This window comes from Branchiostoma floridae, chromosome 16 (genome assembly GCF_000003815.2).
Source record: "Branchiostoma floridae strain S238N-H82 chromosome 16, Bfl_VNyyK, whole genome shotgun sequence".
Classification (NCBI taxonomy): Eukaryota; Metazoa; Chordata; class Leptocardii; order Amphioxiformes; family Branchiostomatidae; genus Branchiostoma; species Branchiostoma floridae.
Window position 1 is genome coordinate 17,587,262 of NC_049994.1, and position 27,242 is coordinate 17,614,503.

General features: G+C 41.2%; 1 protein-coding gene across 4 annotated transcripts; it reads left to right on the plus strand.

The window, feature by feature from the left end:
* LOC118403075 (KAT8 regulatory NSL complex subunit 1-like) lies at positions 1-26,177 on the plus strand. 4 transcript variants are annotated; one of them, XM_035801511.1, is made up of 11 exons: positions 2-529; positions 743-2,084; positions 13,219-14,057; positions 16,783-16,873; positions 17,710-17,831; positions 18,855-19,010; positions 19,827-19,981; positions 20,975-20,980; positions 22,407-22,531; positions 23,242-23,368; positions 24,180-26,177. In XM_035801511.1, exons 2-11 carry the CDS (start codon positions 811-813, stop codon positions 24,870-24,872), a joined length of 3,588 nt encoding a protein of 1,195 aa, XP_035657404.1. In that variant the 5' UTR covers positions 2-529; positions 743-810; the 3' UTR covers positions 24,873-26,177. The 4 variants fall into 4 exon arrangements, with proteins under 4 accessions (XP_035657406.1, XP_035657404.1, XP_035657407.1 ...); XM_035801513.1 differs by having other exon boundaries at positions 1-2,084; positions 18,855-19,004; XM_035801514.1 differs by lacking the exon at positions 20,975-20,980 and having other exon boundaries at positions 3-2,084; positions 18,855-19,004.
* Positions 26,178-27,242: the final 1,065 nt, after the last annotated feature.

A 27,242-nucleotide genomic window follows, 5' to 3' on the forward strand; every position in this document is an offset into this window, starting at 1 on the left:
CGTTTTCCGGGGGGAGGTTGACACAGACTGGAACGCCCAAAATTAAATCACCCCGACCAATCAGGCATTAGCGCGTATAGGGGGCTCTGGGTATTGACGCAATTGCTTATAAATTGGGAGCGCAGACATTTTTTGTTGTGAGGTCTTCTCCACCTCGGGATGTCCGCCATTATCGCTACCGATCTCTCTCTGACAAGTTTTCTCTAAAGACTTCCTGAGATTCCTCACAAAAACATCGTCGCGAGGAAGACAACGACCCAAGCTACAACCTCCCGAAGTTTTAGGAGATTACGACGATTTTGAGGTGGAGAAATCGTCGCCGAAAGTTGGTGTGAACTGGGTGGTTCCACTGGGCCAGAGCGGTGTGTTTGTGCGAGGAGACGTGGCCCCTGGTCACGTGGTCAGGGTACAATTTTATTTTTTTCTGCGTCAAATCTGGGAAATTGTGGCCCTTGCTTCGTGGGATTTTCCTGTGGAAGACCCAACCTTTCCATCGCCGGTGCATGAGGAGTGGAAGAGAGTCTGAGAGGTGAGCTAGATCGACCAGAAGTTACCGGTTGGCGGCCGGGAAATTAAAAATTGGACGACATCAAAACGTCGGTCACGTGCTTGGGGCGAATTTTTTGGGGGGAGTGAAGTGGAAGAGTTCAACATTACGGTGGGAAGGCGGGCTCTTGTGGCGGCCTGCGAGCCACGACAGCCAACATTTCGGGCCTGACAGCATTTCTTGTGCTTCTTGCAGCCTCACAGAAGCGTGTCGATGCTGAGGGTAGCCGGCTCCCAGCGCCGTTGCCGCTGAGCCCGAGCTGCATGGCTGCGATGGCCCCGGCGCTCACCGAAGCTCCCGCCGCGACTCAGCCCGGGCCCCGCGGCCTCAAACCGGGGGCTGATCCCGACAGTAGCGCCGAGCTCACCCGCTTGGACACCAAGCACGGTCCTGTGGATGAGCTAGCCAGCCTGGATTCACCGAGAGTAAACGGAGAACCCGACGGCGACAGGGCGTCCCTGCCCGCGAGGACGACTCTCCCTCCCTTCGTCAGCAAGGAGCTCATCCATCGGGGCTTGTCAGACAGCACAGCTCCGAGTTTACCAGTAGGACTGAAACTAAACTCAACCAATTCCATGATCCTGAAGGGAAAACCTCTGAATACGCCTCCGATTTCCGACCAAAAATCTGCGATCTGTTCAGGTCCAGCCATGAGTGTCGCAAACTCCAACACGTCTCCATCCCAAAGTCCGTTGACACAAACCACGTGCAACAACGAGTCAGGAAGTCCAGCTAACGACAGTAGTAGTCACAAAACGGAAAATTCCACCTCTACAAATCAGGAAAGTAGTTCGCAAAAAGCAGAAAATAGCAGATCTGATCATACAGAAGACCCAGTTAAGGAAGACCCTACCAGTAGTAATAGTAAGTGTGAGTGTAGCTGTGAAGATGTAGCAAAATGTAGTAGTACTAGTAGTAACAGTAGTCAGAATGACACAACAAGCAAGTGCACATGTGGGAAACAACAACAACAACATCCATCCCAGGGTTTGAACCTAGAACTAAGGGAAGCTATATTCACGGGTAGACTTTCCGACGTAGAAGATCGACAATTCGCGTTGCAGCGACGGTCGGAACGGCTAGAGCGACGACTTCGAAAACTCCAGTGTAGGCAAGCTGCTTCGCATAGCAAGGTGCAGTTAGGAGCTTTCTTAGACCAAGCCTTGCCGCCGCAGTTGGATTCATCCAAAGTGGAGGTGAAATCGGAGATAGACCAGGTCAGTTTGGCAGGTAGCAGTCAGGTCGGAGCGGGGGATAGTACGCCGCCGCCACAGCCTCATCGCAGCGCCTCGCTTTTAGCTCAGCGTCTCCTAGCAACAAGAACGCCTCCGTTCGAGGGTCAGAGTCCCGGCAGCGAGGGGTCGTGGCGAAGGAAACTGTCGGGAGAAGTAAGTGACGTTACCGGCCGTCTTCAGACGAATCTGAAGCACCTAGAGAGATGTATCGACTCAGACGCAACCGAGAGCAGCTCAGGTGGAGAGAGTGAGGAGGAGGATGCGGTTGCCGATAGCAACGCAGTACTGCACGATTTTCCTCTGTAAGTATCCAATTTCCTGTGTTTATCTTTAATTTCCTGTCATTGTGTGAGGTGTGTATTTGTGTTGTGAATTTATGACATGGGGAATCCCCCTGGTTACCTAGGTTGTTTTGATAATCTGCTTTGTACATTGCAGATAACACATCAGTTAGGTTATGTTGTTAAACCTTGAAAATATTGTCAGCTTTGCCACATAAAATCTAAATGGAAGACCTTTCATTTAGCTCCAGGAGCTTCATAATTTTCTGCATTTTACTGTCTATTTATCATCAAGTTTATGATCTAGATATTTTTACTTGGTCAGGGCCTGGTACTAGGTTTGTATGTAATATGTAAGGTAGACATTTTAGAAAATATGATACCATCATAGCACACATGAACATAGATTTACTTCATATTGCAATAAAGATTTATTTATTTATTTTATTTCCATATTATTCAAAGGGCGAATGATCATATAAATAAAGAGGATAATTGTGTTATATAACCATGCTAAGTTTACGATTCAAGGGTGGCTACAATTTGTTGAGTTACAGTAATATGCCTGCTCACGATCGCAGGGTGAATACGTCAGATTACTCATACGGTAATACGGTTAGGCTTGCAGGCTGGCTCCCTGCTATTAGCATCTGTATTTCCCTGTATTTGTTATCCCTGTGTGCTGTTGTTGTGGGGCGTGTACGATGCGGTTAGTTTGGTTTATTGTGCACGTGGCTTTAGAGCTGAGTCATACCTATAAATAGGCATTGCCTCTCCACTAGCCTAACTGTATGTGTTACACAACCCAGCTAAAAAAGAACAAACCTGTATGAAATGCTGTACGTCTTACACCTTGTCTCTGTATGGGGGAACACCACTTCGCACCCATCTGGACATATTGTGGTGCTTATTTTCTCACAACAAGGTCAACACAACCCCCATGTGACCCACTTTCTGTTTGGGTGTGAAACTTGTCCCAGAAAGGAGGGTGATGATACAATGCATGGTCCTTCTATATTTGTCAGGATGGTCTGGAAGTTACTATTATGTCAGTGACCGCTAGGGCATCTTCTGATTCTAAAATCCAAACCTTGTGACTCTCTCTTGATTACAGCATTGCGATCATGATAAGTATGTTGTACTACATCTGCTACACATTCAATTGTATGGTTGTCAGGACATGTCCTTGGTAATTTTGCAAAAATTCATCAAATTTTGTTCATCCTTCCCATATCTCCAGCACCAGTTTCATGTTTGTGCTCTATATCTTCAAAAACCAGGAAGAAATACTAGCAGACTGTAGTTTATTTCTATGATACATACACAACCTATACACAGTTGTAAAGATATACCGTTATGTGTCCCATATATTACACAAGAGGAATGAGGCCTCACAACCCATGAAAACTATTTTTGATACATAGTCACACTGGGACTAGCCATTTGAACATGGGGGCGTTGAGAATATTAGAAAGTATTGATTTGATATTATTTAATAGTCGCTCTTGATAGGTGCCATTTTTTCCTGAAAGCACAGCACATATCATTTCATAATCTGATATATTGTTATAAAAAAGGTATAGTTGGAACATACATGATAAAGAAGCAGTCATTGGCCATGGGGATGTTGTATCTTCTAAGTTCTGTGTTCTTACCTTGTATGATTTTAAAATGTATTGAGAATTTTAATGTCATGACTATAAGTCAAAAGATCTTGGCTCCAATAATTCTTATTATAGTGTCTAGAAATATTAGATATAGGTATATGGTGTTGGTTGCAGATCCGGATGTCGCTGATGAATGTCAGTCATGCAGGCCGTTTCCAAATTTTATCCACTTGCTTCAGTAACTGTAACCTTGTATAGTAGGAAAGGGTCGCGCCAATCGAAAATAAATGCTGCAAGAAGCCGAAATGAAAACTGGGCTAGAGTGAAAATTAGATTCGGACTGTATCAATCTATGGGAGCTTTGCTAATAGATATGTTTCTCAGACTCGTATTTTTATGTTGATCTTTCCAATGATATGTAGCCCTGATTTTTTTTAGTCCTGGAACCATTGAACAGCATTTGCGTGGCCTCAGTGTTCAGTCCATAGAAGGAAATTGGTTTATACGATATTGTGATGAGAATAACTGATGTGTTGCTTCCGGCGAAAGAGAAAAGTAGGCAGCTTAGTGGGACAGATGATACACGCGCAAGGTTAAAGTGATTTTCCAACCAGAGTGTAAGCTTGTGTGAGATAAAGTCATTATCAAGTCAAAATGTCTGTGAGAAAAAGGCTGGAAGTCGAGAGAATGATTTAAACGTGATTGCACGCTTTATTATTTCTGAGCAGACTAGGTACGGGTTTGCGTGAAGTTATCGCGAGAAAAAATGTTGAAGACAACCTGTGTAATTTTCAATTGCTTCGCAATAAAGAGTTATGTAGTGCAACCTACATGTGAAGCCAGTAGCTCAGTAGCTGTAATGCTTTTAAGATTTGATATAGGAAAAGGACTTAAAGTTAAAGAAGACAAAGACTTGGCCTTAGTCCTAGAATATTAAACCTACTGAAATGTAGCGTGAGAAATGCCAGTATGATGTAAAATCAGGTCCATTGTTTTATGTATGAGAAAGTGAGTCTGTGTTTTGTTTTTCTACTGCATGTTCTGAATATTAATAGCACATGAAGGTAGTGTTATTATTAAACATAAGATTCACCTGAAACATAAACAAAACAGCCTTTCCTACCTGGTATTTGGGTTAATGGTATGCAGCGTTCTACTAAAAAACCTTGACTCCAAAACCAGGCAAGGTTCGTGTCACATAGTTTTTGTCCTATTACGGAACACTGCCTAAAAATTCAGGACACTATCATGACTATGTTGCTGTAGGTTTGGGGAGGATGGAACTCCTCTAGGGTTGGTAGGTTTTTCTATGGTAGGTAGGGAAACAGGAAACACAACATTTTTTTCCTAGATCTAATGTGGTGTAGTGCCAATAATCCACACTCTCCAACTCCAAGCAGAGGTTTGTTAGGAGGAATGAGACATTCTCATATTCCCAGTTTTCTTTCTGCCAGCTAGTAAACGGAAGAACAAAAATGATTTATAACGTGAGAGAATAGTCATGATCATCACAACCTTCCTATGCTTGAAAATTGTGATTCCATAGCTTAGGGAAATCCTTATATCGATAAGCTACTTATCCAAAGCTCTGTGTAAAAAGGTTGTCATGTAGGACACACACCTTGGAACAACTGGGTACTCCCCGTAATGATGCAATCAGGTGTGCTAACATGTGCAGAAAATTACTGACGTGACGATGGTTTTTGCTCGGTTGTTTTGATGCACCTCCATCTGCGACCTTTCCTGGGTTGGGATGTCACCCTGGTGCCGCACACTTTCTTGTCTGCCCTTCTGCGTCTTGAGAAATCGTGTGCTGCGAAAGGCCAACAAAATAACGCAAACTGTCTCATCAGCTTGGTGATGTTTTTAGGAGCCTTGAAGGCAATCTAGGTGTAGAAAATGCCACCTGCTAACTCGATAAGAATCTAGGAAAAGGTCATTCTTGTTTCATAAACTCCTTATTTCGCAGTGAAATATATTCGACTGTAAAATATTAGTTATTATTTCCCCCAAATAAATTTTACTTTCACAATCTGACATTTTGCTCTACCTTGTAGCTGTTGTAAGTTCATTTTGTAGCAACTATGAATGCTTTTTGGTATACAAAAAATTGCCTTGGAAGTTTGTAGGCGGTAAAATGTAGAAGATGTTGTTCTTTGTACACACTTACACTAACAGCGGTACACATGTATAGTATATACACTGTATTATGCTTCTCTACAGCTTTTCCCATGACCTGCGGAACAAAAACATTGTAACAACAGAAACATGCAATTGTACGCATCTAACCAGCAAGGGTAAATGCCCTTTATTGTGTAGTGATAAATTATGAATGAATATTGTCCTGAGTTTTAAATGGTCATGGCCATTGTCAGAGCCAAGTTTCCGTGAAACAGCGACATTATGGTCATGTTTGAATAGGGTTTTGTCTGGTATGTGACGACTGCATATTTGCATGACACAGCAATATTGTATCCTGTCCAGTACATGACATATGACACACTGAGTAGGCAGTGAGTATAGAAGGGGGCACAGAGTTATTGCCTAGAAATTTGAATATCTACCGAGTAACAACATGAGGGAAAATCAGATAGATTACAATATTTCGAGCACTTTCAAAGAGGAAGGGGGCCAGATATAACTTCAACTTCAAAAAGAATATCGAATTAACCTTAATAACTAAGGATTTGCATTAATGAAATACACTATTACTTCAGGATTATAAAGAAAATATATTTTCCTCCCCATTGAAATTATAGACACATTATACTAGTACTAGTAGCTAGCTTGGGAACTTATGTCCGACTAAAACATGTAATTCACAGCTAGCCAGGAAGTCATTCAGAATACGCGACAATCCAATCTCGTTGGGAGGTCTCGCGAGACTGTAATCTGGCCGCGCGCGCGCGTGATTTGACAGTCGGACGGTAACAGCCTTCAGCAGCCCAGCGGCTAACAATGGCTTCTCCCAGCATCGACTCGATCGAGTCAACTTCAGAGATTCGTTGTGCTTTTATTTGGCAACATCCGCCGGTAAATCGGCATGCCATGAGCAGATAATATTGTTGTGAACCTATGGACTCGATATCGTGCTGTAAATTTGCAAATTTCTGGTCATTTTCACAATTTTTGACGGGCGGTTTATGCTTGCTTGTCTTGAGAAAAACGTGCATATAGGCGCGTCGCCTTACTTGTAGTTACTCGGATAAGTTTGGCTCAAGCCGTAAAAATATCCCACAAAAGCGTACAAGTAACATCATTGGATCCTTGTAGATCCAAACTCGTAAGACTTTCGGCGATTTTGACCGTAAATTAGTCGATGGCAACATATCGACTTTGGGAGTTTACGCGTACGTGAGTTGGGGAGGGGGGCGTGTTTCCGCGTATATGCGTTCGTTTTGATCAAGGCGGAGTCACTTTTCCGACTATGATTTCAGTTTTCGCCAGATGAAACTCCACAAAAACGTGAACATATCGATGTAGGGTCCTTCTGGGTAGAAATCTAGCATGGTTTCGGCGGCTTTGTGGCCGACTTTTTTGGTTAACGTAATATGTAATGAGTGGGTGTGTCTGCAAATGTATAACGTTTGGCATTTGCTGTTCTTTTTTAGATCAACGCGTCGCGATCGAAATTCACATCAGCAGGGAAATACTGCAAATCATATGGATGCAATAGCCGTCAGTCCAAGTGTGTCAATGAAGAGAAAGTGCCAACATGCATCATATTTTTCAAGATCCCCCCAAATGTACTTGATGATAACACGTTACTTTAGCACTGGGATTGTCTGGTAAAAAGACAGCTCGGAAGGGATAATTTCATCATGAACATGAAATTAGAAATGTGCGTTTTTTTATACTTTTTAACGGGAAATGTGTACATCTACTGCATGTATTTCCAGTAACGCATTCGTGTATTCATTGTGTCCCCATTCAAAGAAAGGACTCACGCTAAAATAGGCAGTCCAGAATAAGACATTTTTCTTAACAAAGGTAGACAGCAGTGCAGCACTCAAGACGTCACACAGGTACCACCACCAAGTGCAAGGGAATGTCTATTGCTGTAACTTAAATTGGGCGGACTTCGTTGTCTACTTTGGCAGGATATTCAGGGATAATTTATTCTGCGAACGAATTAAAGTAGACTCAGAATGGCAGAAGAAGAATATCCCAAAGCTTGACCACTTTCACAAAACAGCCATACTACCGGAGCTGTTCACTCAAAGAGCCAAAGGAGGTAAGAAACTCTATGGTATGTATGAAGAAAGACTGATTGTTGATGCAGAGTGTCCAGACCACTGCATCGGCAGAATACAGTGGACTACTATGTATAGCACAGGGAAGTGGACACCTTACGGCTTACCTGTCTTAGGTCTGAGTAGGACGATGTCTCATTTGTTGCAAAAATTATGCCACACAAAAACAGTCAGAGATGTTGAAAGTTCACATTTTAATACAATGTACATTTGAATGATTATGTGTATGAAACATTACAATTTCCCAAAAGTATTACTTATCGGATGCTTATTTTCGTCAATACTGTAAATGCTGTGAGGACTTGTCTATCATTTGGAAAAAACACTAATGATATATACATGTAATTATCATTTCTCAAAAGCATGAGTTGCAAAGCTCTACGAGATCGAGTAAGAACATATGTTAAGACATCTTTTATAAAACATGAAATACGGCTATTGCACCCATATGATTTGCAGTATTTCCCTGATGATGTGAATTTCGATCGCGACGCGTTGATCTAAAAAAGAACAGCAAATGCCAAACGTTATACATTTGCAGACACACCCACTCATCACGTATGAAGTTAACCAATAAAAAGTTGCCCACAAAGCCGCCGAAACCATGCTAGATTTCTACCCAGAAGGACCCTACATCGATATGTTCACGTTTTTGTGGAGTTTCATCCGGCGAAAACTGAAATCATAGACATAGTCGGAAAAGTGACCCCGTCTTGATCAAAACGAACACGGAAACACGCCCCCCTCCCCAACTCTCGTACGCGTAAACTCCCAAAGGCCGATATATTGCCATCGACTAATTTACGGTCAAAATCGCCGAAAGTCTTACGAGTTTGGATCTACAAGGATCCAATGATGGTACTTGTAAGCTTTTGTGGGATATTTTTACGGCTTGAGCCAAACTTATCCGAGTAACTACAAGTAAGGCGACGCGCCTATATGCACGTTTTTCTCACGACAAGCAAGCATACACCGCCCGTCAAAAATTGTGAAAAATGACCAGAAATTTGCAAATTTACAGCACGATATCGAGTCCATAGGTTCACAACAATATTATCTGCTCATGGCATGCCGATTTACCGGCGGATGTTGCCAAATAATATCACAACGAATCTCTGAAGTTGACTCGATCGAGTCGGTGCTGGGAGAAGCCATTGTTAGCCGCTGGGCTGCTGAAGGCTGTTACCGCCCGACTGTCAAATCACGCGCGCGCGCGGCCAGATTACAGTCTCGCGAGACCTCCCAACGAGATTGGATTGTCGCGTATTCAGTTCTTCCAGTTTGACAGCATTTTACGATATTAGGTAAATTTTCCAGAGGAGTAAAATTGATCTGGTTTTAATGAGGGCTCAGTTTTATTTGTTTAGAGTCCCCATGAGGGGATGTACATATTTATGTTGGATTTAGAGCCATGCAAATACCTTGCCTATAAGGCTATATGGCTTGGTGTTGGTTTTCTAAAATATTTCTACCATTGAGCTTAGCAGTTTATTGGTAGACTCTACAAACACAGTATCTAGACTGCCTTGTTTTTTTCACTTCCAAAAACTACAGCATTATACAGTAACATTGTTTAATCTGTTGTTTCTGTTTTGGCTCTATCTGTGTTTATTTAGGATTAAGGAATCCAAATATTGGCCAGTTTGCTGTGTCTATGCATCGCAAAACCTGTTGTTCTTGGGGACACTTATTCAAATCAAACTTGGAATTTGAAACCACCCACAGGTGGTTGGGTTGGGTTGGACTTTGGACTGCTCAATGGTTATGTATGCTTCATTCAGTAGATATGCAGAGATTGTGTCTGGATGACAAGTGTGTATTGATCAAGTTTGTGCATGTGTATGTGTATTGTATCAAGTGTGTGTTTGCATAGTTTTGAAAACTTCACACTGAAGTACACCAGTAGAAAATGCTGGAAATACTCTTCTGCAAGCTACAATTTAAGTTAAAAAAAGATTAAAAAATACAAAAATAAACATACAAACAGCTTTCAGTTTTTTTTTAAATTTTATTTTAACTCAATGAAGAAATTTCTGCTCACATATTACTAGTAACAGGCCTTAGTAACGGTCTTTGGCATTTGGTAATGGAATTGATTTTGATGGCTCAAAATCATAATAATTTGTTATTTTGTATGATCTAGTATCACAACAAGGGTTTTTATACAAGTGACCAAGTCTTGTTTTTGTGCCTGTAGAGCACGAGGGTACAGTCGTCTTTAAATGAGATGTTTCTTGTGAGATTTGCCATCAGATGATGTTCAGTTGGAAGATAACATCTCATATCAGCCCCTTAGGCATAACATGACAGTTTGAACATTACAAAAAGTCACTCTACAGGCCAAACGTTCTGCCCACGCATGAAATTGTCTGGATGCTCGGCAAAAGTGTTTTGCTAAAAGGTGAATAATGATAAGCCTGGACTAAGGGTGGTGCTATGTTTAGGTACTGAACTTTAAAAGCATTTTTCCGATGAGTGCTCTCTGTATGTAATTTTAGACAAGCATGTATTTCCAACGTAATGTAGGCTTGATGTATAGAATTTATTTACTTACCTTCACCATGTAAAATAATGGTGTCTAAAGCCAAGGTTTGTTATAATGTTTCATATGTCTCAAAATACTCTATTCTCAGGGTTGGTAATACAAATCCTGTATTTTTCGTGCTTGCCCAAATGAAAATGGTTGATTTTTGGGTACGTGTCTGCAATCTCAATCATCATCATCGTTCGGCTGCAGCGCAGGCGACTGCAAGCCTTCTCCATTTCCGCAAGCACAGTACTAAAGTTTATTCCCAAGTAGCATTCTGTTGGTGTAGTACATACTAAAGATATAAAAATGGCTTTTGCATCATTTTTCCTATTCCCCAGCCTGTTTAAATGATGAATGACTATTTAAATAGATCTGGAAAAAAAGATTGTTTAAAAACCTTTGTTTTGTTAAAATTTTGACGTTTTAAAATTCCAGAGTCAAGCTTGGAAAAGCGGCAGTAAGGTCTTAACTCTTAAGTATGGTTTTACTGAAATTTTACTGTATTCTGTGTTGTAGACTCCACATTTTCTGTGTTTTTGATGAGCTAGATGCATTTTGAACCCTAGGGGGTGTTCTCAGAATAGCACAGACAGTTTTCCAGGCTGAGGGACCCCCAACCTGTTTTTCTCACAGTTGTCTTTTCATGCAAATTAACTTTGAATAATACAACAGCCAATAATTGTCTGAAAACAACACAAACTGGTGCTCTGAATCAGTGGTTTCCATGTGAGTAAAGCCAGTGTGATAAAGTTTATGGCATGTGTTTTGAGGGACTCTGAATGAAATTTGCGCTTTTTTCTTACAAACTTCCTCAATTTCCTGTTTATATAATGTGTCGTAAGCGGAAAGATTACTTCCTCACGACGGAGAGTGTACATCAAGTTAACATGTAACACGCATATAAACATTGCATTCACAGACACACATACGTACAATACACACATACATACACATGTACAATACACATATGCTCACGCACACACATACACACACTGCACAGACCATGGCTATGCCCCCCTCCCCACTATTGTGTCTAGCAGCAAGGTATAGTCTTTTCCCTTAGACTGATCTTCTAGCTCAGCTTTATTCGTTCAAAGTTGGGAACAAAAAATAGCTTGCAGTGGTTTTAGACATGTAAATGACTTATCCCAAGGAGTGTTGAAAGCACTGCTGACAGTATTTATGTAAAAACAGGTGGCATCATGTAATACCCCTTTTGGGTTGCATGACTCTTGTGTTGACCAATCAGAGCGTTGAGAGATGATGTAATCCCTAGCGACGGTCTGTCAGACCAGGACCATCACATGGGCCTGACTCAACCCTCATCAGGAATGTCACTTGCCATGAGGGGGTGTTCGTTTGATTAGTGTTGGGATGGAGGATATAGATATATAAGTGTGATAGACATGTGTACATGCATGCAAAATGGTTTGTCCCTTATTTGGGTGCGTGATTGTATTTATATGACAAAAATGGGGGGTGGCATTAATCTAACTTTGAGATAGCATACTCCATGTTTGCATGCGAAATGATTGGTCCCTTCATCTGAAAAATCATATCGATAATGACAGTAAGTGATTTGTTGTTACTAGGATTGTATTAACTTAAGTTAAAATAGTTCATACTAGCTCATTTATACTAATAAGTTGAATATATATCATTTCCTGGAATAGCTTCTGACTTGCGTGCATATTGAGAATTTGATTTAATTAGTTAAGTCCAATAAGATTCAAAGTCCTTTCACATTTCATATCCCTTTTTTTTCTAATTGGTGAAGCTACTCTATAGCATAGACTTTAACCATAAAACGTCCTTGCTTTTACTGAGGTATAGGCATGATTTTACTGTAACCAGCTTTTGCCACTTGAAATAAATTGGAATAGACTGCGAATAAGCAACAGCAATAGCAGGTATGTCCAGAATGCAATCTATGACCTTGTGATGAAGACACAGGATTGCTACCCAGTAGAGCATAACATACCTACCTGGTGTGTTAAAGAAACATGACAGGAAGACGGAATAGACAATAAGATCCCTTTCGGAGAGTTGGCAATACTGGTACAGATACTGTTGCTAACATGTTCAGGGCTTGAAATACCCCCTGCATATGCAGGTTAGTGCAGGTAAAAGTGGAGCTGTGCCGGTATTTCGGGTGTCTACCTGCACCTAACCTGCACTGGTTCATGTACTGGGTTTTATGTCCTATGATGTAGGTGTACGTGAATTGTTATTAGCAGCATTGACTGTTACCACCTATTAGGTATAAAACAAAACATAGCAATGGTTCCTCAATAATTTTAGTATGATCCATACTTCTTGAATTTAGAGTGGTGCAGGTAAATTTTCTCTGGTGCAGGTAATTTTCAATGTTACTTGCACCAGTGCAGGTATGCAGAAAAAAGGATTTCGAGCCCTGATGTTACTGCAGTGTGAGGATCACAGTTTTTATTGCACTTGATGCTTTTGGGTCAATTCTGTTTTAGGATCCTTGTAAATGATGTTTGGAAAAAGAAATTATGAAAAAAGAAAACTACCATAATTTCCTTCAAGTTGGTTTGTTTTTAAATGTCCATGCACCAGAAATAGGAAGAATGCTTGAAATAGTTCTTCAATGTATCTTTCATAATGATAAGTCTGTGTTCTTTTAGTATGTCAGTTTGAATGTTGTTGTTTTTTCTAGTCATGACAATTTCTTTTGTGTGTGTATTTCATGCGTTGTTATGACAGATTGACCTAATTTTTCCTTTTTGTTTTCGTTGCTCCAGGCACAAGTGTTCAACGTGGAAGTGGGCCATGGACAGGGCGGCCATCGCGTCGCGCTGGACATGGTTACAGGCTCAGGTCTCGGACTTGGAGTACCGGATCCGCCAACAGAGCGACATCTTTCGTCAGATCCGAGCAGCCAAGGGTCAGGTGGTTCTCGGTGACCCCGAATCCCCGCGGGAGTTCTTTACCACCAGCAGGACAAAGCCGAACAGGAAATTGTCGCCAATCGAAGCCAAAATCGCAAACCTGGAGAGAAGTAGCCAGCTGTCCCCGTGTAACATCAGTCAGCTCCTGAGTAACGTGGATAAGCAGGCGTCCAAGCTCACACAATCACTGGGGAACTGCTACTCCCCTCGGACAGCCTCGCCTGTCGCTAGCACCGCTGCAGGGAGTGACAACAGTGGCGGGAACGGCGGCAGTTCCAAGAACAAGGTGCCCGCCCCGAAACCGATGAATGGTCTAGTGGACGGTGCGAAGTTTCAGACGGAAAGTGAGTTGTCGGATCTAGAAGACCCTGCACACAAGAAGCTCAGGCTTGACTCGGTGAGCACGCCGCCGCCGGCCGCGAACGATGTCACCTGTCAGTGTGCGAGGACTAGACCGGTACGGAGCTACCGGAAACGGAAGTTGTTGCGAACGTTCGGGATGTGGCAGGTGTGTCGCAAGGCCTCGAAGTTGTCCACGGTACGGTGCGGGTGCACGCCGCCGAACACGCCGTGCGTGATGTGCGGGGGAAGGCTGAACAACACGCAGAAAGTGGACGCCAACGTTTCGTCACAAGTCGAGAGAGTAGCACTCATGGACCCATCATTCCATCCTGTACTGTCATTCCCACAAGGTAGGGGGTGTCGTTTTTGTCTTGTCTGTTCACCACAAATTATTTTACTTTCATGTCAAAATTTCAAACTAGCTGAAGAAAGGTGATCAAGTTCTCACCGGTACTTTTTTAGTACAGGGAGAATGTTGCAGTGCAGGTGCAAGTCTTTTAGTGGGGTCTAGGTGCATCCTCCCCTTGAAAATTCTTTTAATTTATATCCTCAGAAACACTTTCCCCAGCAGTTTAAGGGTCATATTTTATGAAACAGACATTTGTTTATCTATTTATCTATTTATTCATGTCATTTTTACCCAGGATAGTACAAATTTGCATTTTTTTACCTTTGTTACAAAACACCTAAACTGGTTGAAAAACATGGTAGGGTCTAAATCACAGCATAGGCCTTTAGGGGATACAAATCACAGCGCTCAACTGTGCTGGTGATAACCCTATTTTGCTTTAAATCCAACTGCAAAAATTTTTGTGATTCGAACAGACCCATTATTCAGGAGCATGCCTGAAAATACCCCACAGATATTTTAAAATGCAGCATTATCAAATTTGCATCTACAAGAGCAGCTTTAATGTGGTATTTGGAACATGTTTGTCATATCAAGGGATAGGCCATGTCACTGTTGCCATGGCAACTATCCTTAGTCCGTGCTAATTTTAGAGCCAGCTGTAAAATGTCATATCACTACTATCTAACAGTACCATATGGATTAATACATGTATAACAGGAAGTAAAGTGTAAAGGAATCAGTTAATCTTTGACAACTAGTGACAATGTTATTATCAGCACTTTGCTGTGGCTTTGGTTGAGTTCATGTTTTGATGGTCTGTCATGATGGTAATGTGATTTTGATATGACAATGACAATGATGTTTATTGCATGTTCATGCCCCAATGGGGCTAAATGCATTAAGTTTGATATAAAGTTAATAACAACAGATAAACAATGATATATCCTAATTATAACTATTTTCTACAAGCTTTGCCCCTCCTCTTAAAACACGAGTAAACGAACTTACACAGTTCTTCCAAGAAATTTATGGGCAAGAAATTTCTGGTTGATGGGTGATTGGATTACTTGCATATACTAGATTATTTCGCTCAATAACAAGTTGTAGAATAAAAATGAATTACTAGTAGGGTTTTGCTCAGGTAGAAATGAGACTATTTATACGATTTTCTAATGCTCACCCTGGATATTTTAGATACAAATACATCTCTGCTTGTGCCTTTTGTATAACTATAAAAGTATAAGCTTCACTAGAGTTCAGTTATATTGCAATCCATACATAGTATGGATGCAATATACTGTTTTTCCTTTGTCTCTTCTCCTGTCAAATCTTCAAATGGGATTAATTTTTTCATTTTTTGGCCAAATGAGCTGAAATTTGGCAGGGTGGTAGAAATAGCAAATACCCCCAGACGTTTTTTTCACTTTATTGATAAAGGCCTTAGAATTTATGATATTTAGGGGTTTTGGTCATTTTAAGACAAAATATGTATATTTTGGGCCCCTGTGCCCTGGTATTACAAGCTAATGACCTGAAATTTGGTAGAGAGGTGCATTAGACATATGAGCACAGAAAACCATCAACACTTTCTTCATAGATCACTTCAAAAATTAGTTATTTTAGGGTTTTTGGCCATTTTTGACTAAAAATGTATATTTATGGCTCCTATGCCCTTGTATTAAAACCAAATGACCTGAAATTTGGTACATAGGTGCGTTTGACATATGACCACAGAACCCCATCAACGCTATGTTCATTGTTTTCTCAAAAAATGAGTTATTTTAGGGTTTTTGACCATTTTTGACTAAAAATGTATATTTTTTGCTCCTATGCCCTTGTATAGAAACCAAATGACCTGAAATTTGGTACAGAGGTGCATTGAACATATGCTCACAGGACCCCATTGACACTTTCTTCATAGATCTCTTCAAAAATTAGTTATTTTGGGGTTTTCAGTCATTTTTGACTAAAAATGTATATTTTTGGCTTCTATGCCCTTGTATGTAAACCAAATGACCTGAAATTTGGTACAAAGGTAAATTGGACATATGACAACAGGACCCCATCAACACTTTCTTCATAGAGCACTTATAAAATGAGTTATTTTGGGATTTTTAGCTATTTTTAACCAAAAAAATGTATATTTTTGGCTCCTATGCCCTTATATTGAAACCAAATGACCTAAAATTCGGCATGAAGGTGTGTAGGACAAGTGCCCACAGTACTTCATTTTCCCTTTGAGCAAACATTACTTCAACTTGTTGAATTTTGGGATTTTTTCAAGGATGAAGAAGGATTGCAATATGCTGTATTTGCTCCTAAGCAAATGTCGGCCTTTCTAGTTATGCCATCATGTTTGCAACTATGCATTGAAAACCTAGCAACTATGATGTTTGCACATTTGGCATGTGCTGACTGTTGATGTTTTGCTCCCTTTTTTTGTGCTCAATCTGAATATGCAAATACATCCTTGTGCCTTTTACTTGAGATTCTGTAGAGTTCAGTTATGCCATCTTAATTGTTTGCACCTAGCAACCCTCATGCATACAAGTTTGGCAAATACATTTCTTCTTACTTCAAACTTCAGTTATGCCATCTTGAATAGTTGATCCTGATGCATGCAAGTTCGGCATGTGCTGACTTCATGCTATTTTGTTTCTGTTTTTGTGCTGATTGTGTGCTATTTTGTTTTTGTGCTGACTTCGTGCTGTTCCGTTTTGCAGACATCCCCCTGTCGGTGCACTTCCAGTCGCTGCTGAAAACGGGAGACTGGCAAAACCGGCCGACGCCCAAACCTTCGCAATCCAACAAGAGGTAAGTTATCGTTGTTCAAAGTCAATGAAGGCCAAGTTCACCCAAAATTTGGGGATCTATTGACTTTCTTTGGTAGTGCAGACAAACTTCTGTTCCTCTTATCTTACTGTTCGTTGAGTTTTTTTTTAATGGAATTCCTAAAAAAAAGTAGCAGAATATGGAAAAGAGTAGGGCTGACAGGTTGCTTGGATGGATAGTAAGAAGTGCTGTGACGAGGCCGTCATGCTGTTGCTTGAATAGCCAAGAATTTGTGCTAATGGTCCTATATAGGGATGCAGGCATATTTCATTTTGTTTCATGCTAAAAAGAGTCTTTCTGCAGATGATGTCTGTTCAAGGAATGAGGTTCTCATTAATTTTTTCACAGCATCTAAACGTGGTGATTTGTTAACATAGCAACAGAAAATCCTCCTTTGCTCCACTGTGTTGGCAAAAACGCTGAAAAAGTTAGCCTCCTTGTGTTGTTGCAGTAGGTTGCAGCGTGCAAAATACCCACTTGCACATTGCAACCACTTTTTGCTTGGTGCAACTTACTTCTAAACTCAGGTTGCACAGGGTGCAACTTAGATTTTGAGCCTCAGAACTCTATTTTGTTGTCAATTTACTTGGAAGAAATAAATGGACTGAGGCAGCTCCGTTTCATATCAGCCAAACATGTCTATTATGTATGTATGTACAGTATATGTATTTTTTTTTCCAGAAATTAGTGAATATAGGTGGTGCAACTTGAAATTCAGTTGTGCAACCAATTTTTGCACCAAGTTGCTCACTGTGCAACCTGGCTCACTAAAGTATTTTGTACACTGGGTTGAAGAGTTTTATTTGTTGTTCCTGCAGGTTGAAGGGTTCTCCAGTGACGCCGTCCCCCTCCCAGTACCATCGGGCAGCCGACAACCGGGCGAGGAGAGTCAGCAAGAAACTGGCACAGAGCGCCGCCGCTGCGCTCCTCACTACTGCAAGTAAGTATGGGGACAGCAGGGCTCGAAATACCCACATGCCCACTTGAAAATGCAACCTCATTTTGCTTGGCGCAACTTAATTTTAAACCCAGGTTGCACACTACACAACCTGAAATTTTGCCATTGGAACACTGCTTTTCCGCCACCTACGTGCATAAGCTTTTGTGTTTATCCTTTTTATAACATAACACATATTACATAGTTACATATAACTGGAAGAAAAAATAAGGGATAAGTACTAGTAGCTGATTTGAAGAAAGTAGCAACTTGAAAGTGGGGCAACCTGAAATTTTGATGGCGCAACCTGGCTTTTGACTCAGGTTGCCACTTGGACAACCTGGCTGAAAAAAGTATTTCGGGCACTGGGACAGGGAAGGTCAGGAAAATGGATTAGTTTAGCGCCATATACTGTGGTCACATTCTGTAATAGAAAAATGTTTGTGGTGGTTTAGAATTTGCAATGAAGCAGCCACTGCAAAACCGCTAACATAAAGCCACCAGGTACATTTTCCCATTTATAGTATTAGAGAGATGGAGGGAGACATAGAATGGATAGAATGAGCAAATGAAGTGGGCTAGTTAAGGAAGAGTATGGGGCACAGGGAAGATGGATAGAGTGATGGAGCAAGTAGGTTGGTGGGTTAGAAAAGGAGGGAAAGTCACTCCTTACTACTGCAAGTAAGTTATAGATACAGATGCAGGATTATTGGGAATGGTATTTGGCAAGCAATTTTGATATTTTGTTTCCTGAAAATGTTATGATATTTATTTTTTCCTGAATATGTTTTGTCATGTTCTGTGGTAGTTAAGTGAGGGTAGGAGCTGAATAGAAGCATGTGAAACAGCTCCCCCTATATTCTATCTGTAGTACTGCAACCTAACTGTCTATGCTTCCAAAGTTGACTTCAAACCTAGACAGACAATACGAATGGTGAAAGGATGAATGACTTCATATAAATGAGAACTAATGTAAGACTGGATTGTTAAGCTGATTCCTTATCCTTGATGTTGTCTTGTTTACAGAGTTGCGAGGAAACAAGGTAGACGGTAAACAACTCTCGCGGTCGCTTTCGGGCTCGCTACCATGCACGCCAAAACCGAACACAGCGGACAGCAACCGCCTCTGTCGGACGGACGCGCGGAAGAAGCGAGCGGCGGCCCAGCTCGCGATCGGTGAGTGTGAGTGACATTTCATGTTCCTTTTCCTTAGGAAGTAAAGTTAAGTCATCTATCGATGTACATGCCACAGTGTAGACTGTTTCCTATATGTAAGCACCATTTGAGTTTGGATTGGAGTTTGTCCTAGGACATATTCCGATTACAATCTGTACTAGTAGAATTGCCGATTATCGTAGGACAGATCTCGATCGCAGTGTGTCCTAGGACAAACTCTGATAGCGATCTGTCATAGGACAATCAGCGATTGTTCTGAATCGCAGTCTCTACTGTGACATACATGTAAAAATACTTCTAGCTACCCCCTTGGAAATCAACCTTTGAAAGTTGAAGGGGCTATCCAGTCATCTTGAAGTGAAGTAAATAAATCTTGATTCAACCCTTTTTGATAACTGCAGAGTTACTCAGTTTCTGCTTTTGAAACTAATTGAAGCTGCCACACAAGTGCACAGTGCACTCAGTGCAAAATGCACTAGCGATCATAAACTATATGATTCCATTGTCTACAACTTCTGATTATTGCAATACAAGCATGCCAGTTAGCTGGAATATAAACCCAACCCAATGTGCATGTAAAAATGGTATTTCCACGAAATGACTTCCTTTAAAGACCATTTTCCTTACAATTTGAAATCTACACTGAATTAAGATATATGTTTTTTTATTAATTACAAGCCTTAAATTGTATGAATGTGAACTCAAGGTAAATAAGATGTGTCTTGAAAGTTGAATATTAAAGATTGATTGATCGATTGATTGTAAAGAAGATTGGCTCGAAAGGGTGATTTTAAGAATGTCCTTGTTTTCTCCTGTTAACAGCTGCCTTCAGCAAGAAGAACCGGTTGCGGAACCGGAGCCTGTCGCTTACGCATGTGTCGGGGCGTGACCGGGGTTTCCACGCCACGCCCTCCCCAACCAGCTCGGACTCTCCCAACACCCCCCTGTCCTTGTCGTGTCCAGCCAACTCCCTACAGGTACGTGTGGAAAAACATGGTGGTAGGAAACAAAGTAGTGTACATTTCTCTGTAACATTATAGTCTGTTGTTCCCCGTCTTGCCTGGGTTAGAAGTGTTCGCACCAGGGCTTTAGCCAGCTCGAAATTTTTTTCCGTCAGCCAATTACAATCGTCGCGAAAACCGCGAAAATTAATTAGAAGGACTGAACTGAGACCTTGAAAAACGGGTTTTAATGAGATTTTCGTATGCGAAAGGGTGCCGACACACATTGTCAACAATCATAACAATAGCAAAACAAACAGTGTGTGGCTTTTACGGCCGTGGACGGCGTCCCCAAGCCGCCTGTAGCTTCCACCAAGGATTTTTGTCCGTCAAGGTTGACGGATTAGTTTTAGAATTTTTCCGTCAGATGCAGCAAATTTCCGTCAATTGACGGAAAAACGGACGCTGGCTAGAGCCCTGGTTCGCACGTAGATTCCATGTCAGACAAACCAACTACCTCTGTTCTTTGTTTTGATGCTGTGTAGGTTGCGGACGTTAGTCATTCCTTACCGGGGCTCAGAATACACTTTTGGGTCAACTTGTACTCACACTGTCAATCCAACTTTAACATCATTGAAAAGTAGAATTTGCATATTGCAACTTACAGTTTCAGCCATTTCCTTTTTAGAACGAAGTCATTTTAAGAAATTAAAAGTGTCTTTTTTGATAGGCTTGCTGAATCCGTATTTATTCACAATGTGGGGAAAACACTGGTTTCCGTTTTCCTACTGATCATAGTAAACTGTAACCTTACATGCAGCTCCCCCTGTCCTCCATGTTGTGTACTGCATGCATGATTGTACTGTAGTGTTTTGTAAGTCTGTGTTTCTGTATCTAGAAGTGTTGTTTGTCTGAGATTCTCATGCGTTACTTTATACCTGGTCTTTGTGATCTTCCTTTTTTTCTCATCAGAAATTGTTCATGTCTTTTCTTTCTGTTCCATGTCTGTCTCCCTTGTTGCTAACTCAGGATAAGGTTGGTGGTAGTTTCATGTTTCCCCCAAAACACCATCTCTCAAAATTCCACCTTGTACCCCAAAACCGACACATTAAAAATTACAGCGATCTACATTCAGCGTCAGTAATCGCTGGGGCATTTAAATCTCAGATATCCAGGTGTTTAAGACCTTTTTTGAAAAGGCCTTGGTAAGACTTTTTTCAATTGTCTTAAGGCCACACCAATTTAATTTCTTGGTTCACGGATTCGCTCGCTCCTATTTTTTGGAAAAAAAAATAAAAATAAAAATTACTACTCAGCAAATGTTTACCATTTATGAAACCATTCACCAACTTTCTGGTATAGCAAATTGGCCTTTATATTATAAGCTCCTTAAAGTGAGGGTACAGGTGCTGTTACTGTACAATAATAGTGTTTTTGCACTTTTTTCAAGCTGAAAACTTTTTTCTTTATGTTTTGGATTAGACGTTACCTTTACCCCAACCATTTTACAATTTTTATTTTTATTTCGCCCTCTCGCTCCATAATTTTTATGAAAAAATCCGTGAACCAAGAAATTAAATTGGTGTGGCCTAAGGTACTCGGTGGAATTCTGAGATTTGACGTTAATCTATCCAAATTCTGTCTTGTTATTATCTTGCCACAGTATATTTGGGATATATCTTCAACAGGCAAACAGTTCAGAAAACATTTAACCTGAGGCTACTTGTATTTCTTGTCACACTTCTGTTTCAAAATGTACTTTTTTTTTTGTTTGCAAATGTTTGTAGGTGTATAACAGAAGAGCCATGAAAGTTAACATGACTAGTAAAACTTCCTAGCATGAACTTACAATTCTTAAAAAACAGATGGTTTGAGTGAAAATGCGCCAACTGATTTATATTATCTAAACAAAAAACAAAACCTTTGTATTTTCTTACTGCACATTTTCTTAACTCTCCCCTATTTGTTATAGCCTGGGTACCATCCGGAAAGTAGTTCGCTCAGGCGTTCATTATATACTACGTGCAGTCGCTTATAGCTCTGAGATTCATTATACACTATATACAGTCGCTTCTCTGTGTTTCCGTCTGGGAACGCGGACCATCTTAACGTCTGGAATCGTCCAAATTTTGGAAGCAGGCGCTGATTGGTCCCTACACATGAGCAAATTATGGAATGGGTTCAAGCGATCGTTCGAACAGGCGTTCCAATACCGGACAAGCCCTCTGTCCTCACGTGGGAGGCCTGTTGTCATCGAACGAACGCTCTAGAACCCATTCCGTGCTTCGCTCATTAACTGACGTAACCACCAAACAATTTGAATGTGCAAGTCTCCAGACGGATAGCAGAAGCGAACATAGGAGCGAATTACTATCCGGATGGTACCCAGGCTATATTTGTTATTCATCTGCGCAAGAAACTTGAAGCTTAAACTTTATTATTCTTTCCTTTCTGTCTCCAGGCTGTGCTGAATAAGAAGCGCCAGGGTCACAGTGCGTTTGACATTAACAACATCGTCATCCCGTATTCCATGGCGTCAACAACCCGCGTCGAGAGGCTCAAATACAAGGAGATTCTCACGCCAAAGTACGTTGTCATTTTCTAATATCAGGACTCTAGCTAGGATTTTATTTTAGCGTAATGGCAATGACAAGGTAGACAGCAACCAATCAGGGATGGTGTAGAAGACTAACTTAATTTTTCACTTTAGACAAGTATACATAAAGCTGGAGTCTTTTTTTTTTTGTATGTAAAACTGTTCTGTATCCAGTATGTTTAAAGTCTTGGAGTAAAGGAAAAAGTGTGTAATGCCAAAAGACAGTTATACCAGCTATATAGATACAGATGCCAAAGCTCTTGTGTTGTACCAAAGGGCAGCTGTACTGGCTATACAGATACAGCTCACCTAAAGAAGCTGGTGTGTTGTTCAGAAGGGAGGTTATATCTGCTATACAAATACAGATATAAGACATAGGCACTCAAAATCCGTTTGTCGGATACAGGTAATGCTACAAAAGTGTAAGATACGGGTTAGTAAACCAAGAAACACAGTATAGTGTCCCAAGTCACAGCCCAAGGGCCATCCCCCCCCCCCATCCTCATCTGCGAATCAACTCGTTTATTTTGTTTTGTTTTGTTTATGATAGACCTACAGGTGAGATAACTGAGGTACGTCAATACAGGTGATGTAACTCAGGTGTGTCAGTACAGGTGATGTAACTCAGGTGTGTAAGCACAGGTGATGTAACTCAGGTGTGTCAGTACAGGTGAGATAACTCAGGTGTTGTTCCTCACAGGTGGAGAAAGGTAGGCAAGGCTGTGAAGGAGGAGCCTGAGACACCTGAGAAGGAGACACCTGTGGTACCCAACGGGACAGCTGAACCTGAGGAACAGGGAGAGCAGGAGGAGGAGGAAGAGGAGGAGGTAAGATTCCTTATTTCAAACTTTTTTTCACATTTTTGCAAAAATGCAGAATGTTTCCCTCTAGCCTTGTGTCAAGGTACTCGGATGCAATACTATACCAATAGGTTCACATCAAAGCAGTGTATGTGAGTGATTCCTTTTTTTTAACTTTTTTTTCACATTTTTACAAAAATGCAGAATGTTTCCCTCTACCCTTGTGTCAAGGTACTCACATGCAATGCTATACCATTAGCTTTGCCCCAAAGTAGCGCATGCTAGTGCGCTTGCCTGAAACAAGCTAGATTAGGCTAAATTCATATTCTACTTTCTGTAACTGTTGGTTCTATTTTAGGTAAAAAATGAAAGCCAATTCTTTGGTTCATAGATACATGTACTTGGGAAAAGCTCAAGATGAAAAAAAAGAGAGAGCTGTGAGAACTTGCCTCATTCTCAAAAATTTTGTTAACCAAGGTGCAAACTTTTTCCTCATAACTTCTCTTTCAAACAAGGCCATGTTAATTCATTTCTTTGGTTATTTTATGTTTTGCAAGAGAATCAAAAGGAAACAAGAAAGCTGGGTGTCAAATTTTAAATTTGGCTGTATTCACTCCCTGAAATTTTGTGTACCAATGTGTACAGACTTCCATTCACTCTTTTTCATGTCTGTGTCAAGTTTAGAGCCTATCTCCTGATTACACTATCTCCTGACTTTCCAGCAAACATCTTGGAAGCAACTAGTTAAATTAGTTACATAGTCTTACTTGGTTAAAGTTACTATTGAGAAGTAAGCAAGTTTTTTTCTGACGTTCTGGTTTGATTTTTTCACCCACAGATCGAGGACCTTTCCGAGGAGCTCATCTGCATTCGTCACAACAAGTGCGAGCATGCGGAAAAGCAGCGCTTCCTGGCCTTCGTCACCCACAAGAGCCGGTCTCGCTCCAACCGCACCAACAGCGGCACCCCGGAACCCGCCTCTCCGGACGTCAACCTCGAGTCGTCCATGGGGACTCCCCTCAGCCTCAACATCCCCTCCCCGCTTACCCCCGTGTCGAAGGACAGCCCGATCAGCCCGGCCAACGTCACGCGACAGAACTCCAAAGGGCGGCGAAGCTCGACCGAGGAAGGGCCGCGGTCGGCCACGCCGTCTATCGAAGACTTCGGCGGCTGGCTGGACCCGTGGCCGCGGCGAAAGTTCCCGCTAAACGAAGACGAGTACAACTTCCTGATCAGTCCAATGGCGCCACATCCACCACCGCCGCCCGCCGCGCTCAGGCCGACAACAACAACGGTCACTCGCACGGAGACACCGCTACCGGATGGCGAACAGGCCGCCCTGACGTTACCGGCGATGGCTGCGGCACCGCTGAACGCAGACACGCCCCCAGCAGAGGTCATGATGGACACCGACGATAGTGAGGACGACCCTGAAGATCCGAACGATCCGGAATGGACGATCGTTTCTCCCGCTCGAGCGAGAGTCAACACCACACGACCATCCATAGTACTGAGGCTTGCAAAAAGGTGATATCGCAAAAAAAAAAAAATGACAAGAAGAAGAAATGGAAGAAATCGGTGTTTGCAGTAGTAGGGTTCTTTGTACATTATATCAAATGTAATTCATCCCACAGCATTGAATAGTCAGGCTTTCCCTGTAAACTAGTTCTTCATTTTGTCAGGATTTAAGAAAGTAAAAAAAAAACTGGGGAGGGAATCTAATGTACACACGGTGGAGAAGTAGACGATACATTGTATAAATGTAAATACATGGTGATTTCTAGTGGGTTTTGTAATTTACTTCTGACGGTGAATGTGCCCCCCTCCCCACCTTACCACAGCGTGTACATGTGTTCAACAGAGAAATATCCAGCATGTTTGTTTTTTCAAAGAGTATCAAAAGAATTATACCAGATGAGCAGTAGAGAAATATATGATAATTTGCTGAGGCGTTGGTGTTGATGTACTATGAGGAAAGAGATACTGTTGTGTATCTTACTGTGGGTTTGTGTGACGTATTTGGTACTTGTGAGTGACTCAAGCACACCTGTAGCTCAGCGGCGCCCTCTAGCTGCAGCTTTCTTCCTTGCAGTTGCTGTAACAGTGCTCAAGACACCGAATATTCCAAGCAAAACTGTAGTAGAAGCGTAAGTTTTAGCGTACGAGAAAAAATCAATTGCTTATGCCTCTGTGTCGCTGACTGGAAGTTATTTTTTCTACCTGTAAAAAAAAAAAAAGAAAGAAACAAGGGGAAAATAATTGATATGAATGTTCTGGATTCGTGTGGCTCCTTGAGATGCAGTAAACTGTTTTAGGTAGACTGTTTGCTGTCTTTCCACAGAGCAGGAAAGAGCATACGCCCCTCTTCCAGCTAACATTATAGCGCAACAAGATGTCTTTGTTCTAGACGATGTTCTTGATGCTTATTATACATACATTGATTCTCTAAAAGCACGTTCATCCAGACGAAAAGCCTTGTACAAAGTTGTGTATGAACAGAAAGAAGCTGTACATAATACTTTTCTTCCCGTTCTCCGAGTAGATTTATCGACGTAGACTCTTGTTTTTTTTTGTGTAATGCATTTTCACCTCTTTTGTTCCTGTTCATATTGATTCTTGTGGTGTAAAAAAAAAGAAGTGCGTTTTTTGGCGACACCTCGCAAGTGGAGCCATGAATGTCTTGACCAGCTGTAGTGGTATGAGTTGTAAATCTGGGATGTTGGAGCACACTAATCACTCTCCAGTCAGGACTGCCTTTTCTGGATCATGTTTATAGCACATAGTGCTTTATTAAAAAGATGCCAGGATCAACTGGTGATGAAAAAATCTCCCTTAACTTCTGTCGTCGTTGTGTTTTCCTTCTGCTATGATGGACCTACGTAAGGTTAAACTAGATATGTGGATGACATCTGTATGTAACATTACAGTTTGACCAGTTTTCTCAAAAAGAGACAAGGTGTCTTGCTCCCTTATTGACTGGTAAACAGCCGACTTGAAATAATCACAGAGTGGCATAATTTCAGAATATTTCAGAGCCTTTTTGGGGCTTGCTTTTAAAAATATGATGTCATCTACAATATGTTTTATATCCTTGGAAGGAAAGGCAGAATTGCTAATTCTATCCTGGGGGTTAAGAAAACTCAGATTATGACAGGGATCTTTTAGAATTTTCTTAGTGCAGTCTAGTGAGAAAGGTAACGTTACTAGTTTCCATGTAACGTTACTCAGGGCTCGAAATATTGGGTGCAGGTGCACCCAAAATTGGAGCTGTGCACCCAAGTATTTTCTGTGGGTGCACCCAAATATCTTCTTACGTTTATGTATTTAATAAATTTAATTTTATACGTTTATGTATTTAATAGATATGTATTTATTTAAGATGTCAAAGTATACTAGTATACTTCATATTCTTGACATCTAAGTGTTAGAAAGATAATATAAATGTCTGTCATGGTACTTGTTTTATTATTAGGTCATTACTTAAATTTAAGAGCTGCACCAAAAAAATTTGGGTGCACCCAATTTTTTAAGCTGGGTGCACCTAATCCTAAGAATGAATTTCGAGCCCTGATTACTCATAGAACCTCCTTAGTGTAAGTGACCTTACTGGAAGCAAAGTGTTAGGTTTATTCAGATTTCTAAAGCACACCTGAACATTTCAGATTGTCAAATTTCCCTTCAATGAAACCTGGGCACCATTCGGAAAGAAGTCCGGTCCGGCGTTTATTTTACACTTATATAGCGTTACAAACGCTTCTATTCATAATACATTAACAGTCGCTTCTCTGCTGACGGTTAGCAGAAGCGAACAAAATGTAACATTACCTACCTACCTACCTACCTAGTCCCTTGACCTCCAGGTCGTTGGGGGGGACAAGGTAGACATGAAGATCGAGATTTG

Bases quoted from the DNA above. Each gene is read 5' to 3' on its own strand.
- LOC118403075 (XM_035801511.1), top strand. From the start codon at position 811: ATGGCTGCGATGGCCCCGGCGCTCACCGAAGCTCCCGCCGCGACTCAG. The intron at 14,058-16,782 runs GTAGGGGGTGTC...TCCGTTTTGCAG, and splicing joins TGTACTGTCATTCCCACAAG to ACATCCCCCTGTCGGTGCAC. The intron at 16,874-17,709 runs GTAAGTTATCGT...TTGTTCCTGCAG, and splicing joins CCTTCGCAATCCAACAAGAG to GTTGAAGGGTTCTCCAGTGA.